General features: G+C 36.4%; 1 protein-coding gene across 1 annotated transcript in view; it reads left to right on the top strand.

The window, feature by feature from the left end:
• Positions 1-16,026, top strand: part of CPED1 (cadherin like and PC-esterase domain containing 1) — a 327,103-nt gene extending 311,077 nt beyond the window's left edge. The window contains exon 22 of the mRNA XM_024131668.2: positions 13,974-16,026. Within this exon, the coding sequence (XP_023987436.1) occupies positions 13,974-14,213 (240 nt within the window). The 3' untranslated portion in view covers positions 14,214-16,026. The remainder of the gene's footprint in view (positions 1-13,973) is intronic.
• Positions 16,027-17,527: the final 1,501 nt, after the last annotated feature.

Genomic DNA, 17,527 nt, shown 5'->3' with positions numbered 1-17,527 from the left:
GATTTTATAATTTTTTGTGTGCAATTATTATATACAAATTGTGTTTTATTAAACCCTATTTCTAATGTGTGCCATCTTGACTGCAAGCTATATAGGTATCGCCCAACTTATCTCTGTTGATTCTCGAGCAGTGTTATCCATTTTGATGTTTTCATGTTGGAGCTGAAATACTTCTGGAAGCATTTGCCTTTCCAGTTACAACATAGAACTGATAAGATCATCTTTCTCAACTGACTCCCTTTATCACAAAGTCTCTAAACCCATTCATCACTTGGGCATAATTGTGGCTTAACTCTTGAACAATTTGTACCACTTGTACCTCAGGAAGTTTCCAGTGCTAACACGGATGTTTGAGAATCTTTCTAAACAATCACCCAACATCTTGAGTCACTGTTAGCTTATTATAAACAATCGAGAAAATCGAAAGCTTTTTGCAAAGGATGATTTGATGATGAATGTGGCAAGCTGAGAAAACGTAGATTATTGGTCTCATACAAAACATTAAAGGCAGAAATTCATTAATAACAACTATTTCTTCCTCTGTGCTGGACTCAGGAGCTGGGAAAGGAATTTGTCGTACAGTAAAAGCAAGCATTAAGATCTGCTGTATTAGAGCAATAAGATTTTGGGTTTGGGAGCCTTATATCTTTTGGTGTTCAATTAAACCATGCCCACTATAGATTGATAGATACCTGAGAAGGATTGCTGTAATCATCACAGTAAGATCTTGATGTGTTCTCTTTGATTTGTGGTGAGAATTCTATCCTAGACATAACAAACCTGCTCCAGTGGGCTCTTGCTGCCATAGGTGAGATTAAAGGTCTTGGGGTGTCTCTTTCATCTGTCAAGTCACCAAGAGAGGATATGTTGCCACCATGAATCTATAAACAATTTCCCAAGTGGTATGCATCAATTTCGACTAAAATGTTCCTGCTGATTAGAAAAGCAGGTGTTTCTCTTCATGGGTAGAAGTGGAATTTGTTTTCCCAGTGTTTATACAGGACAACAAACAGGATCCAGGTAGCTCTCGCCCAAGTGTGGTTTTCGATGGTGCCTTTAGTTATGTGGCAAACATCTACTGTGAGTGAGCTAAAACCTGGAAAGGATACAAACATATTACCAGCCCAAACCTGGCAGCAGAAGGGGCAAATCCACAGCCAATTGTTATGTGATTATTAGCCAGTCTAACCAGTTGCACAAACTTTCTATGATGTCTCTGTTTTCTGGCAGATGTCGCTCTAGCTTTTGACTCAGTCAAAAACAAAACAAAACAAAGCAAAACACAGAAACCCTCCAGCACCACCGCCCAGCTCTAATATCAACAGGTTTCCTTTGATTCTTGCACCTTGGAAAGAAGAGGTTTTCAGTTCTTTGCCAGAGATGATTTCCTGTTATTATTTAATTTTAATTAAATTAACAAAAGCTTATCTGGCCTAGAAATGTTTTCCTTCTGTATTGTGGACCTAAAGGTTTTCTCTTTTTCCTTCAAACTTTCAAAGTTTATTATGAACACAGTTGAAGAAAAAAGCCTTTAAATTCATCTGTCTAAAAAACTGAAATATTGCCTTTTCAAGAAAAAGTAACTGATTCAAGTATAGTTATCTTACATAGCAGATCCCAGAATTTAACTATCAGCATGGCTATTTTTAATAAATTAGTAATAGAAATCTAATTCAACAAATTTTTGAGTGTCTATGTAGGCATTGTACTAACTGCTGTCAAATGAAGTAGGAAAACATTTTATAGAATTCCTGTAAGCATATCAAACTCAACATGTTTCCAAATTGAGAATTAATATTCCCTTTACGCTCTCTTGTTCTCTTGTATTCCTGAATTTACTCTCTTGCACTGTCATTTACAAGCTAGGGTCATCCTTGACTCCTCCTTATCTTTCTTCAGCCCCCTAGCAACTTCCAACCAGCTAGTTACCAAATCCTGTTTACCTCGTAAATATTCTTCCAAGTCTTTCCCCTATACTCTGTTCCAATTGCCTCGACCACATTTATTCTTTTACTTAATTGTCCAATATTTATCTTTTGGGTCCAGTTCTTGAGCTAAACAGCAGTAATGCAAAAATAAATAAGACACATTTTCTACCTTTAACACATTGTAGTCAGAGAGTCATGCATAAAAATCCATACTACGAAACAATATGTTAAAGAGATATAATAAGGTATTGTAATAATACCAAGAAGGGGCACCTAATCCAATGTGAGGATTGAGTGAACCTCTCCTTGAAAACTACCCAAGTTTATTATTAAAGGATGAGTTGGTCCTAGTCACGCAATAAGGTAATAGCAGAAGGAACCATTCCAACCCCTAAGACAATGTGAACCAAAGTAGCTTTGAAATAACGTGATGTTCTCAGGAAATCACAAGCAATTCTATATATTGTAGAACATCAATTATAAAAGGGGACTGGGAAAAGTAGGCTAGGGCCAGATCATGGTAAGAGCTTAGACTTTATCCTCTAAGTGATGGAGAGTCAATGAAAGGTTTTGGAGAGAAGTGAGATGATCGCATCTTTGTTTCAAATAGGTAAGTCTGAGAACCATGAGGAGGGAAGATTTGAAAAGGACTCAGCCAGGGAGAGAAGTTAGGAGATTTTTTCAGAAGTCAGGTAAGAGATGATAAAGGCTCACCCAAACCTGGACAGAGACAGCAATCATAAGAGAGAAGCAGACAAATAGAAGCCCTGTTAAATATGTTTCTGTAGATCTTATGAGTGGCATGAGGGAGTAGGAAGAATCAAAGATGATTCCTAACTTGGGTGACGGATTAGAGAACTGAACCGGCAATTGAGACATAGAGTAACTGAGAAGCTACAGGCTTAGGGAAAAGATGAATTCCGTTTTGAACATATTGTGTTTGAGGTGTCTGTGGGACATCCAGGTGGAACATCCTATCAGGCAGCTGGAGATACACATCTGAAGCTTGAGGGACAGGGTGGGGCTGGAGATTAAAAAGTTGGAAGTCCTCAGAAAATAGGTAATAGTCGAAACGATGAAAATAGATCATCCAAAGAAAGTGAGAAGAGTAAGAAGAGTTGAGGAAGGAACCCTTGGAAACACCAATATTTAAGCCAAGTTGGGAGAAATAGGAGCATTTGAATTTAGAGAATAAACTGTTAGGAAAGCTCTAGTAGAGTGGGGTGCCATGGAAAACCAAAAAGTGGAAATGTGTAAGGAGAGATCGAAACGGGGTTAATGTTGTCCAGTGTAATAGATAACTCTATTAAGACAGGGATTTTAAAACAGTCATTGATTTTTGGCATTGATAAGGTCCTTTCTTACCATATTAAGAGTAGTTTCAGTAAAATATTGAGGGCAGGGAGTAAACTACAATAGAATGAAGAGGTATAAGAAGTGAGAAAAGGTAAAACCTTTCAACAAGTAACAGTAAGAAAGAGGGAAAGATATTGGATTTAGAAGAGAAAGTGATCTAGGGGCAGTTTATAGGAGGAACAACTTTGGCATGTTCATGGGCAGAGGGGGAATAGTTAATACTAAGGGGTAGAATGAGTATCCAGGCGCGGGTAGGACTGGTAGAGGAAGGCTCCTGACAGTGTGGGAGAGGAGCAGGCCAAGGACACTGGTAAATGGTTGGTAGGATGCTGGTAAATGAGCAAGGTGAGATGGCAGGTCTTCTTCCCCGTCATTCATTTGCCCTAGACTATTACAATATCTTCCTCTTGGCACCTTCACTTTGAACTACTTGAGTTCATCTCTCCTGCCCCCAACAAGTGTAATGTTTCTACACTGCAAATGGAATGGTGTCACCTGAAATCTTTCAATGGCTCTGTAACTAAAGAAGAGTCACAGAAGCTTTCACTACCTACCATTCCCACACCCCGTTTTTTGGAAGATAATTCTCAACAGTCCTTTCTGTGTAAAATAATTCATGTTCATTCCATCTGCAAGTGAATTCTAGCCTTTTTTAGTGGCCAATTAGATTCAAGATCGGTGCCTGGTGAGAATGAACTCATCAGCCATAATGGAGCCCAACCTTTCCTGAGGTGGATTGGTACAAAATCCTCTTCCAAAGGGACCATCCTCTATGGAATGGTGGATACCCAATAACATCAGGGTATCTCTCTTAAGAAGGACAGTTATAATGGAGGATGAACCAAGAAAAGTATCAGTCACTCTACGTTGCACTGGTACTATATCCCCAGGAGGCAGCTATCCAGCCCAACCTCTGCAGTACTGGAACATGGAATGTCAGTATGCCTTAGAAAGACATGCTGACCCATCACTATTTCATCTCATATTCTGTGCAATGAATGCTCATTTCTGGAGGTTTCACTACCAACCTTTAAGTGCCAAGCTGCGATGGACTTTGAACTGCTTTGATTAGCATTTTTCCTACCATAGGTTTTAGCGTTCTAGCCTGGTAAAAACAGGATCTGCAGTTTGGGAAATACTGTATCCCCCTCCACTTTAAGGATTCTTAAATAGTATTAGTATATTAAATGATCCCAAAAGCCCTTGCAGCAAGGAAACGGTTTAGCTTAGTTTGACCCAGTTTTTCCCAAAATGTTGGCCACAGAAACACTTGTCTTTTTTTAATAACAGCTATTAACACCTCAGTAAACACACTTTGGGAAAACTAGCATAGACAATAAGGTCTAAAATCATGCTTGGAGTACAGATTAAATGTGGCAGATTGACCACAAGCATTTATCTTCTCTTCCACTTGAAACTCCACAAAAAAGACTTTAAAGACATATATCTTCACCACCACCACCCAAAAAAAAGACAGAATAAGAAATAACTCATAACAGAAAGAATTCATTTTAAGAAGTTTGACTTAGCCTGCAAAGGAATTTACAATGTAAAGTGCCTAACAAGGACCTACTGTATAGCACAGGGAACTATACTCAATATCTTATAAAAACCTATAATGTAAAAGAATCTAAAAAAGAATAGATCGAGATATATATGCACAACTGAATCACTTTGCTGTACACCTGAAACTAACACAACACTGTAAATCAACTATATTTCAATAAAAACTAAAAGATATATTAAAAATTGGTTCCTAGCTTTAAAAAATAAAAGTTCATGTTTTCCCTAAAAAAATAAAGTGCTTAGAGAGGAGAAACACCAATTATAGGAGGGGCACCCTTGACCCACGGATCCTCTGAATGGCTCAGACCTGAAGGAGCCGCGTGCTGAGGAAGGCAGAGCTACAGCACACGTCAGAAAACAATTGGTTAAAAGTCTGTGTGCAAAACTGGTGGACCTTGAGTCCCTTACCCCAACCCATGCAGTCAAGAACCTACATCCATACATATGATTTCTTTTGAAGTTGAACAGCAGAGAGTCTAGACTCAGAAACACAGGGAAAGCAAAGAGCAAACTAATCTAGAAGCTAAAATCAGAAAGCCGAAAGTGAAATTGGCTGCTGAAAAGTAGAACCTCTAAACTTCTCCCCAAGCCCCCTAAATACCAGCAGTCAGTCATGTGCCACCTCAGACAGGATGCTGGAGAGCTCTTCTGACAAGAAATGCAATGGCCTAGTAGAAGATCTCTTTTAAAAAGGCCAGGATAATGCTGGGCAAATCCCTACAGTGATTCCAGCAGTGAGAAGTGTTGGTCCACACAAATCGTTTTCTAAATAACATTTTAGTGCCATATATATATATATATATATATGTATATATATATATATATATATATAGCCACACTGTGCAGCTTGCAGGATCTCAGTTCCCCTACCAGGGATTGAACCCGGGCCACGGCAGTGAAAACTCAGAATCCTAACCACTAGGCCACCAGGGAACTCCCAATAGTGCCATATTCTTAAATAAAAATTCTAAGTTCAGGAGAGATGGATGGAAACAAACACCTGTGAGTTAAGATCAAAATAGATTCCAAGACACAACATGTCCATCTAAATAGAGCAGGGAAGTAATGTAGCTTGAAATCAATTAGACTAACAAAGGTTATTCAAATAGTATCAAGAATCCAATTACATGAGTACTCACCCACTTAGGAAACCGAATTTAAGACAGGGAGTTATTCTCTGGGGAACTGCGTAGAAGTGCAAGATAGAACCAACAGTTTAACATGAAATTGGTAAACTACTGGTCTGTAGTTCCCTCTAATGAATATTCCCACTTCAGAGCAGAATTTGTCCCCAAAGTCAGGAACTGAGCTCTGACTGGGGACAGGAATGAAAAAGCCTCAGCTGTCAGGTAAAAAGGGTTGAAGATTTGTAAGTAGGACGGGAGACAGAGACATTGCATATCTGGAAACACCGAAAACAAAAAGAAAAAAAAAAAACCCTCATTCCTAAAGAAAACTTTAGTCTTGCCCTCTAATCCTCAGCATCTTTGACCCATTCAGAAGTTGGACTCCCTTCACTCAAAACATAGCTTGTTTCATGTGGCCATAATTAAATATTGGGGGTGGGGGGGTAGATGAAAGAATTCCTTATTATCTGTAAAAATTGCATGATTTCCTGAAATGAAATTATAAGGACTGGCTTCTAGCTATTGTTTGTCACTTTATTTTTATTCTATTTCTGTGAATTCTTAAACTACTTTTGCAGCTGGTCATAACTTTTGTGACTGGATCTTGGATTGAATGCAGAATGACTATACCAAATAAAAAGCACTTCAATAGTATACAGTTATCTTAAAAGACTGTGTTAGCAGGTTTTGCCTGGTCAAGCTCATGTTTTCTAGCCTTAAAAAACCATTACCCTCATTCCTCAGACCCTACCCGTGATTGTGAAACACATTTATAATCAGAACATTCCCCCCTAATCTGGTCTAGAGATTTTGGAACACTTGCACCACTGAAAATTGTTTTCTATTTTGTTCTGTGGATCTGGAACCACATCAGAAGTTCCTTGGGTGTTATTCAAGTCAAGATCAGTTTTAGAAAAGGTATTTGCTTGTAATCTGCCTGACACTTTTCCAATTCACCAAGCTTTCCCTTTCTATATTGGCTTTTTGAAAATTCATAGTAGACCAGACACTATAAAACTCTTAGAGGAAAACACAGGAAGAACACTCTTTGACATAAATCACAGCAAGATCTTTTTTTACCCACCTCGTAGAGTAATGGAAATAAAAACAAAAATAAACAAATGGGACCTAGTGAAACTTAAAAGCTTTTTCACAGCAAAGGAAACTATTAACAAGACGAAAAGATAACCCTCAGAATGGGAGAAAATATTTGCAAACGAATCAACGGACAAAGGATTAATCTCCAAAATATATAAACAGCTCATGCAGCTCAATATTAAAAAAACAAACAACCCTGTCAAAAAATGGGCAGAAGATCTAAATAGACATTTCTCCAAAGAAGACATACAGATGGCCAAGAAGCACATGAAAATCTTCTCAACATCACTAATTATTAGAGAAATGCAAATCAAAACTACAATGAGGTATCCCCTCACACCAGTTAGACTAGGCATCATCAGAAAATCTACAAACAACAAATGCTGGAGAGGGTGTGGAGAAAAGGGAACCCTCTTGCACTTTTGGTGGGAATGTAAATTGAGGGGGGGTGATGAATTAGGAGATTGGGATTGACATATATACACTAATATGTATAAAATAGATAACTAATAAGAACCTGCCGTATAAAAAAATAAATAAATTTAAATTAAAAAAAAAAAGATACAGCCACTATGGAGAACAGTATGGAGGTTCCTTAAAAAACTAAAAATTGAACTACCATACGAACCAGCAAAACAGTGAGAGGCCCACGTACCGCAAAAAAAAAAAAAAAAAAAGACACGTGCACCCCAATGTTCATTGCAGCACTATTTACAATAGCCAGGACATGGAAGCAACCTAAATGCCCATCGACAGATGAATGGATAAAGAAGATGTGGTACACATATACAATGCAATATTACTCACCCATAAAAAGCAACGAAATTGCGTCATTTGTAGAGACGTGGATGGATCTATGGACTGTCATACAGAGTGTAGTAAGCCAGAAAGAGAAAAACAAATATCATATATTCACGCATATATGTGGAATCTAGAAAAATGGTACAGATGAACTGGTTTGCAGGGCAGAAATAGAGACACAGATGCAGAGAACAAACATATGGACACCAAGGGGGCAAAGCAGCAGGGGAGGGGTGGTGGTGGGATGAATTGGGAGATTGGGACTGACATGTATACACTAATAAGTATAAAATAGATAACTAATAAGAACCTGCTGTATAAAAATAAATTAAATTTTTTAAAAAGAAAATTCATAGTTATTTTAGATGCAGCAATTAATTGACATTGGTAACACATTCATTCTGATGACTATTTATGTGAAATCAATTTTGAGTGTTGAAGTTACATGAATTTAATAGTAAAAGTTGCCATGTACTTTTGTCCTGTAATTTATAACACTTTTTCATTTGTTTGGAAAGTCTTACAATAGCCATTGACCCAAACCAGTCAAGTTGTATTATGGGCATTTGTAATGCCTTCTAAAATGTCTGTGTGCCCAAGTCCTTAATTATATAGAGATGTGGAAAGATATACAATCATAAAGTGGGAGACCTCTTAGCGTATAAGAAGCCTAAGAGAAAGCAAAAGTTACTTCTATACACCAAAGCACAGAATTTTTGTTGGACTGAGTCACAGAAAAATGTGATCATCTACCTAACCTATAATATCTTATCCCCATTGCAGCCCTTGATTCCAGCTCCGAAATTACTCCTCTCCAAGTTTCCATAGATACTATAATAAAACTCTATTACTGTTTTGAAACACTATAATCTTTACTTAAAAGTCTATTCCTATTTGTAACTTAATCTAAATTTGAACATTGCTGTGAGAAAAAAAATTTTTATTATTACACTTATACTTGTGATTAGGGAACTTAATAGGTTATCACACTTTTTTTTTTGCGGTACGTGGGCCTCTCACTGCTGTGGCCTCTCCCGTTGCGGAGCACAGGCTCCGAACGCGCAGGCTCAGCGGCCATGGCTCACGGGCCCAGCCGCTCCGCAGCACGTGGGATCCTCCCAGACCGGGGCACGAACCCGTGTGCCCTGCATCAGCAGGCGGACTCTCAACCACTGCGCCACCAGGGAATCCCTGATCTAACAGGTTATCACACTTTATGGAGACCAATTGTCCTTCACTCTCTCTTCATAATTTTAAATATAATTTGACACAGCAAAGTCACAAAAAGAAAATGACAACAAAACTAAAGACAAGGAGTTACTTTGGATTATTTTAAAGTGGCAAAAAAGAACAGTAAAACTCCAGCTAACACTCATGTTTCAAGTAATGTAAATATTTCCCCAATCACATGGGTATGTGTTATTAACCATATGTAGTAGTTCCTTTTTCCTCTAGGTAGATGCGTCTCTTTCTCAGTTGTTGAGCGTATGCACCCAGATTTAGAGAAGCATTTGGAAGCATCAAGACGTTAGTATTTGTCTCTGATTAAGGTGACCACTGTACACAAACACCTAGAGTCCTTTGTCTCTGGTTCAAGACCTAAATCTTTCACCATTGTTTTCTAATAGCTCATTTTTGTTGTTTACTATTATTATGCCCCAGAGATAAACCTAACATTTGTATTGCTAACACCTCTCTTTCAAAGCCACATTCCAGTCGCCACTGTAGTTGGAATTTAGTAACCCCAAATGGTCCTCTGATTTTGGAAGGACTCACATGGGCACATTTCTACACATAAGATCAAAGGAAAGAAACAGTTCGCACTTTACTGTACAGGTATCGAACATCCTTCACTTGCATAACATTTCCAAGACTTAAAAATGTAGCTGACTCCTCTTCCTCCACTTTAGAGTCAATAAGAGTAGGTAAAATACAGTAATATTTTGAAACTCAGAGATAGCAGTTTGACGGCAATACCAGACACCAAATTTTACAAGTAAGTTCAAAGAAATAATAGCTGTGTGAACAAGTTATCATGGCCACCATAAATTAGCACTGTCTCCTTAATGTACTTACTAAGGAACTATTCATTACATGGAAACAACATGGTGCCTGACCTTGGGGATCTAGTCTCAGACAATGTCTTTGAAGTCATTTCATTCTTGTTCTTACTTCAAGTGTCTTAGACATGTGTCTTTATATAGTCCCCTTGAGGGTAGGGACCATATCTGAATTACTCCATGTGTTTCCTAAGACAGAGAACTCTGAAGATTGAAAGATGGATATTACATGGCAAAAATAAATCATAAATTTTAATTTTGTAAGACACAGCATCACTTTGTTTCTCTTCTACTGCTTTTCTATTATAAAGGGATTACATGAGTCCTTGCTAATGCTAAACATTTTTAAATAAGTGTATACAATAAAAACAAAAATACTTTTGTTTTTACACTACACACACACCCTCAATTTTCACTCCCTTCTTCACTGGAGACCCTATTAGCAGTTCAGCACTTAGATCCATTTTAAACACACACTCTTGATTTTAATCCCGTGTAATTAAAACTATTAGGCTGTCAACTTTTATGGTCACTGGATTTATATGACATTGGGTGCTATTTAGAACTATCTTATTTCTCCATGAAAATTTTTAGGGAACAGGCAGTTTATAAAATACATTTTAACCTGCAGTGTGAAAATTTCTGTTTTTTCTGTCTCAGTATTGAATTCTGCTTATACTTGGCTTATACAGCTAACAAATTGAGTCCATGGTAGGTTGATGGTAGACGCAAGTCCTGTTGATGAATGAATATCTGGTATTGAAAGTATCCTCTCATCACTGCTTTTTTTTCTTTCCAAATGGTCTTGGCTATTTTCCTACATTTATTCTTTAAGATCTGTTTTAGAATTCCTCTGTCACATACCCCCAAATCCTGCTGTGATTAAAACTGGAATAGCTCTTTAATTAACTTGGGACGATTTGACATGTTATGTCTTTCCATTTATTCATGTTTTCTTTTATGTCTCTTTAAAGTTTTGACACATTCTTCACCTGTGTCCTATAGATTATCATTGAACTTGATGAAGTTGTTTTAATATTGTAATGAAATCTTTTCTCTAATATATCTCTTATTAATTATTGATAGAATATAGAAAGCTATATAATTTTTAAATATTAACTTTAAAATATCTCCTTATTTTACTGTAGATTTCTTTGAGTTTTCAGGGCAAACAATCATATAGCTACAAATAATTCTTTGGTAATCTATGACAAAATATTTCATAATATTGAAGCTTAACATTCCTAAAATAAATTTTATGTGCTAGTAATACAGCCCATAATACTGCCAGATTTTTTAAATGCTCCTAGATTCCATTTACAATAACATTTTGGGAGGATTTTTTATGTCTGTGTTTTGACAAATCAAAATTGAAATCATTCTTTCTCTGTAGGTTTGTCAGCTTTTAGGATTCATCAGGGTGATACTGGCTTAACAAAGGAATTGGGAAACTCATTGTCTTTGATTATTTCCTGAAAAATAGTTTTCAAAGGAAACCAACTGACTTAGGTATTGTTGGGCCAATCCCTGGCATGGCTATGTAGGGGTCAATCTCATATAGCATAACAGAAGCTTTCCCTGTAGGAGGCATTAGGCTGGTCCTCAGAAGCTGGCGGAGATGCCATCATTCCATCTTCCTTTCTCAGAGATCATCTTAGTGATTTAAAAATAGAAGTATATCATCAACCTTCCCACTGTGATCTGGCAAAATACTGACACTACTCCCAAGTGGAAGCTACATGCTTCAGCAAATATACTGGAAATAGGTATTTTTTGTATATCCCTTTTATGAATCACTTTCAAGATTGCTGTAAGCATTTAAACTAGCATTATCCAACACTGGTAATGCAACATTAAATGCAACCCTGAAATCACACGAAACATTAAAATTTTTAAGGAATATGACCTTTTTGCATTGGGATGAACCTTTTTATATTTTTCATGTAATTAGCATGCATCAGGCAATTGAAAAAGCCAGAACTTAAGATAACATTATATAAACAAAATTAACCTTATTTTGGCTTCAGAACATTGGAATAATATTTTTTCAGGGTTGACTGTAATATTTATGCTTCAGTGTTTCCTTAAGTAAACTTCTTAAGAATGTTCACTTATCTTGCTATAGGTGAATACAAACCTCCTCTAAAATGGACAAAACCTTCAGGAAAACATTGGTGCACCTCCCCAGCCTATCATATTTAAAGTTATTGTACAACCAAACAGACAAAGAAAGAGCTGCGCATAATAGAAACTTACCACGTTGGGACCTGGAATATTAATCAGTGGTTAACTGCAGACTGAGCTGTAAATTACGATCCATAGGGATTCCTCACCACAACCCGCTGATTTCACTGAACTTCTTAAGAGTTACTTCAAAAAAAAAAAGAGTTACTTCATCTGAGGGCCTGATCAGGAAAAGCCAAACCTCCCATAGTTACAGAAAAACAATTTATTTATTTGGGGTTAGCAGGGTATATTGTCTTTTAAAGGCATTCCTGTTATATTTTTCTTCAAAATGGGAATAGCTTCAATGTTTTTACGATTACAAAGTAATGCACATTCATTGCAGTAAAATTAAAAAGTCAAGACCAAAAATTTACAAAGAATACATTTTAAATTGCCTATAATTCCTCCACTTAAAGATCACTGCTCTTAACCTTTCGGCGTAGACTGTTATAGAATTTCTATTCAAACAACTCTTCTGAAATGGTTCCCGCTCACTTACAACGTAACTAAAAATACCTACCTTCAAAATAGATCGCATGCTACTTTTTTCAAATAGTCTATATTGTTGGAACTGTTTTCATTGCATTCTTTTATATGGGATCAAAAAATATGTACCTAAATCATTACATAGCCCTCAAAAGAATTTTAAAAATCCATATGTGCTAGTGTTGCTTTCATTAGTCATCAGTAATAAATAATGTGTCCATAGTGACTGAAAATGTCTTACAGTTGCATTAATTTGATGAATTTAAAGATTTGCTATTAATTTGTAAACACAGCCCCAAAATTTTTGCCAGTATTTTCTCTTTTCCCTACTTCTCAGCCCTCCCCTCTCCCAGTCTCTCTGGGTCCCCACCTCGTTTTCTCTGACTTTTGTTGGTAACTCCCTGACATATATTAGCCCAGTGATTAAAGCTGACAATTATAGGATTTCACCAGAGCAAAGTTTTACATACTGTACAAACAGACAAGAAATATGGCCTCTTTGTTTTTATGTGTGTGTGTTAATATTCATAAAATACCCATGAAGAGAATCCCAAAGAAACTATAATATATGTTGCTTCTGGGGTGGCTGTTGAGTGACTGAAAGAGGAGCACAGATGGGAAGGAGACTTTTTATTATATACTCTTTTATGCTTTATAAATGCTTATACTGCCTATTCAAAACAACTTTAAGGTAAAACTATGCATATGTACAAACATTTATAAAGTTATTAGCTTAATAGAGCCTAAGCTGCTTCTTCAGATTCCATGCCTTACTAAGTGCCCAGAGAAGTGAAACTACTAACTGTAACAGCGTCAGCTTATGGGTGTGCAATGCAAAACTATTTTCTCTTTTCTCTGAAAATAGTTGTAGTGATCATTCTATAAAAGGATGCCGTGACAGGCTTAGAGTACCATGTTTGAATCAGTGACTCAGCAAAGGCAAGTCAGTGTCCTCTGTATGTTAGCATCTGGCCTAAACACACACACACACACACACACACACACACACACACACACACACACAGCAGTGTGGCAGAGACACTATCTGAGACTACTCCTTAGTTGCATTAAAGACAGCTGCCCTGAGGTAAGAAAAGGGGCAGAAATTCTCATTTCAACCTTGGTCCTTTTTGAAAGATAAGTTACATTGGTTCTTGGTCATGTCAATCATATTCATGCCCTTTGGGCAACATCTATAACATCTATGTGCTAGAGATGTTTTTTCCAAGTTTGTGAGTTAGTTATCCCGCTCTTTGCAGGTCTCAAATGTCCTTGATTTTACCTCAGTATTTTATTTTATTTTATTTTTTGCTCTCTATTTGCAGGTAGTGAAATCAAAATTATCCAAAGAATATCACTCTCTTAAAATGAAACGATCAAGAAATCATATTGTGGGAAAATATTTCAGCAATCAAAGCAAAGTACAACAACGACAACAGGACTCCGTAACGAATGTTCAATCACCATATCATGTCAGAGGTCCAGTTAATCAGGTTTGCTCTGAAATCCTTCTCAGCAGGATGTGTGCCAGTGAAAGAACTGTGCAGACTCTGCAGAAGGACTGAACTTGGAATAGGATTCAAGTCACTCACCCGGACGATGGTTTAGCAGCCAAATCCTGTGCATTATGTGTATTTTGGTTCCACCACCCATGCTGAGGCACACCGGCACACACAAACACACCAATGCACACGTAGCTAAAAAAGTCATAACACTTTCTTTTTCTACAGCTTTATAAAGTTAGGATGTGCACGTGGAAATCAGTTGGTTTCAAGATGAAAGACAGAACTAGAAAATGGTGACCTGAAGTATAATCATAAACTAGATCCACTGTGGCCTGGGTATTGCATTGTGATAATAAAGAGAAATATAGACATTTGAAACATGGGGGGGAAAAGATAATGCTCTTGAGTATTGCCTTATCATCTTCATCGTTACCTTAGTATTGGAAATGGGAAAAAGGAATTACATTACACCTGCAAGTGGGGATTACGCTTGTGCCCTTTACCAGGAGAAAACATGGCGTTGATGAGGCTTTAGGCTTTGTGAATCCAATGCTTATGAAAACCGCTTCTTCCTAGATTTTTTTATTTTTTTCTTCCTAGATTTTTAACATCCTATAACTGAAAGGAAAAGAATAGTAATGCTCCTCCGGGGAATTCTAAGAGATTCTATGAAAGCGATAAGAAGTGTAATATTTTACAGTTAAAACACCAATATATTTCTTTGCATTCTTTGTAGTTTTCATAAACATTCCCTCCTAGCCTGTCTGTGAACTTGGATGGGTAACTGCAATCTAAGTTGATTAAATATGTAATTTTAAAGTGAGAAACAAAATATAGTTCTTCATGGTTTACTTTATTATGTTTCATTGATGATATTACTTAAGAAAGCTTTTGTTTGCTGTTAGAGCTCTATATAATTTAAGATTGCAATTATATTTTATGTAAATATTTTGCAAAGGATTAAGCATTCTCAAGTGCATAGGCGTTTATTTCCAGAGAGCATTTGTATATGTCCACAAATACTAATCTGTTACTAGTAACTGTATTTTGATTTTCCTGAGCAACTGTATCTAATCCAGATTTAGAAAAGACATATAATTATTTTTTTATAAAACTGTGGCATACATGTAAAACATATCTAATCCTAGTACTGAGAACTTTCTCTTCTATACTTTAAGTTTAAGATAGTAAATTTTTTTATTGTACAAACGCTTTGTTGTGAGATAACATCTCACAGTTACAATGGCTCTTAAAGGATTATTTTCCTTTTGGGGAAAAAAGGCTGAGAGGGTTAATTCAGTATTTAGCTGAAATTGCCAAATGTATGAATACCTCAATTTCATTACTATACAAAAACATAAAACTATTTTGATTGATCAGTTCCTTAGTATGAATATCCACCTCCTTTAAATACTCTATTTTTATATATATTTTTATATGAAAGTAAATATGAATTTATATTTAACGGTCTTAAATTATATCTAGGCACGAATATCACTTGATATAAACAATACATACCTGCATATGACGATGATAAATTTTTTAAAAGAATGGTACAGAATTAACTTTTAAAATGAAAGATTTTCTAGTATCTGCAGCTATATGCAAGCATCATTTTTAGGTTTTCAATGGTTTTTTAATGATATAAAATGTTGCCAATTCATGTAGCTTCTCCATCCTGTTTTAATGTACAGTATTACATATTCTGTAACAGGTTTATAGTCAGTGGATGTTTCTTGTAATTTACTGTCAACCTAACTGTAATACACTTCTGACTGAAGTTAGCTTTGCATTTACCTCTTCACCATTGCAATAATAATGGATTTTAGAAACAATTGTAATAATACAATTAATAAATGTCTTACTAGTAATAGTCTGTGTTTAGAGAGTATATTTTTTTTCCTTTTTACTGGAGGTATACACCGTATAGTCAGTGATCCCTTGGCAGAGATATCATCCCATGGATTCAACTACTAAAGTGTGGTTCAATAAGATAAGATATACTTCCTTCTAACCCTGATATTCTCTAAATTTTGATCAAATGAACTGCCTGCTGTACAATGAGCAAAGCTTTTGAACACAGTGCAGTGATGAGTTTTGTTTATAAGACACTGAAATGCTACTAATCATTTTAGTTACTCCTTAATTGAATAAACTACATTTTATTTACCTTGGGGAAATAAATGTGTGTATGTTTGTGCACATGTATGTGTGTGTGCTTAACAAGTTCATAATTTGAATGAGAAAAAATAGAGTACGCATTTTTACATATCTTTGGATGTAAAGGTTAAAGGAAGTGAATTATTTTTGGTAAAAATTGATTAGTATCCAATCTAAACTAAAGAAAACATTTATAATATTAAAAGTCAAGAATAACTGCATAAGCATTTCCAAGCATCTCTGTTGACATTGTGTGTGTGGGTGTGTGTGTGCGTGCACACGTGTGCATTTAAAGGCACAGTACACTATTTGCCAGCCATCCAAGTAGGCAAATAGGATCCCATAGGGACATATGAAAAAGAAGGTTCACCATCGGCTTTATACTTGGATCATTTAATCTTCTTTATGTAGTTCCATCTGTTCTGCAGTCTTTGCTACAGAACGATTCCCAGAAAGCATTGAAAAAAAAAATCACTGATTCTTTAGGATTCTCTATGTATGGTATCATGTCATCTGCAAACAGTGAGACAGCTTTACTTCTTCTTTTCTGATTTGGATTCCTTTTGTTTCTTTTTCTTCTCTGATTGCTGTGGCTAAAACTTCTAAAACTATGTTGAATAATAGTGGTGAGAGTGGGCAACCCTGTCTTGTTCTTGATCTTAGAGGAAATGCTTTCAGTTTTTCACCATTGAGAATGGTGTTGGCTGTGGGTTTGTCATATATGGCCTTTATTACGTTGAGGTAGGTTCACTCTATGCCTACTTTCTGGAGAGTTTTTATCATAAATGGGTGTTGAATTCTGTCGAAAGCTTTTTCTGCATCTATTGAGATTATCATATGGTTTTTATCCTTCAGTTTTTTAATATGGTGTATCACGTTGATTGATTTGCATATATTGACGAATCCTTGCATTCCTGGGATAAACCCCACTTGATCATGGTGTAGGATCCTTTTAATGTGCTGTTGGATTCTGTTTGCTAGTATTTTGTTGAGGATTTTTGCATCTATGTTCATCAGTGATATTGGCCTATAGTTTCCTTTTTTTGTGACATCTTTGTCTGGTTTTGGTATCAGGGTGATGGTGGCCTCGTAGAATGAGTTTGGGAGTGTTCCTCCCTCAGAGAAAAGGGAACCCTCTTGCACTGTTGATGGGAATGTAAATTGATACAGCCGCTATGGAGAACAGTATGGAGGTTCCTTAAAAAACTAAAAAT

This window comes from Physeter macrocephalus, chromosome 5 (assembly GCF_002837175.3).
Source record: "Physeter macrocephalus isolate SW-GA chromosome 5, ASM283717v5, whole genome shotgun sequence".
Taxonomy (NCBI): Eukaryota; Metazoa; Chordata; class Mammalia; order Artiodactyla; family Physeteridae; genus Physeter; species Physeter macrocephalus.
The sequence above is the reverse complement of the archived record's forward strand: the minus strand, read 5'-3'. Positions and strand labels throughout refer to the sequence as shown.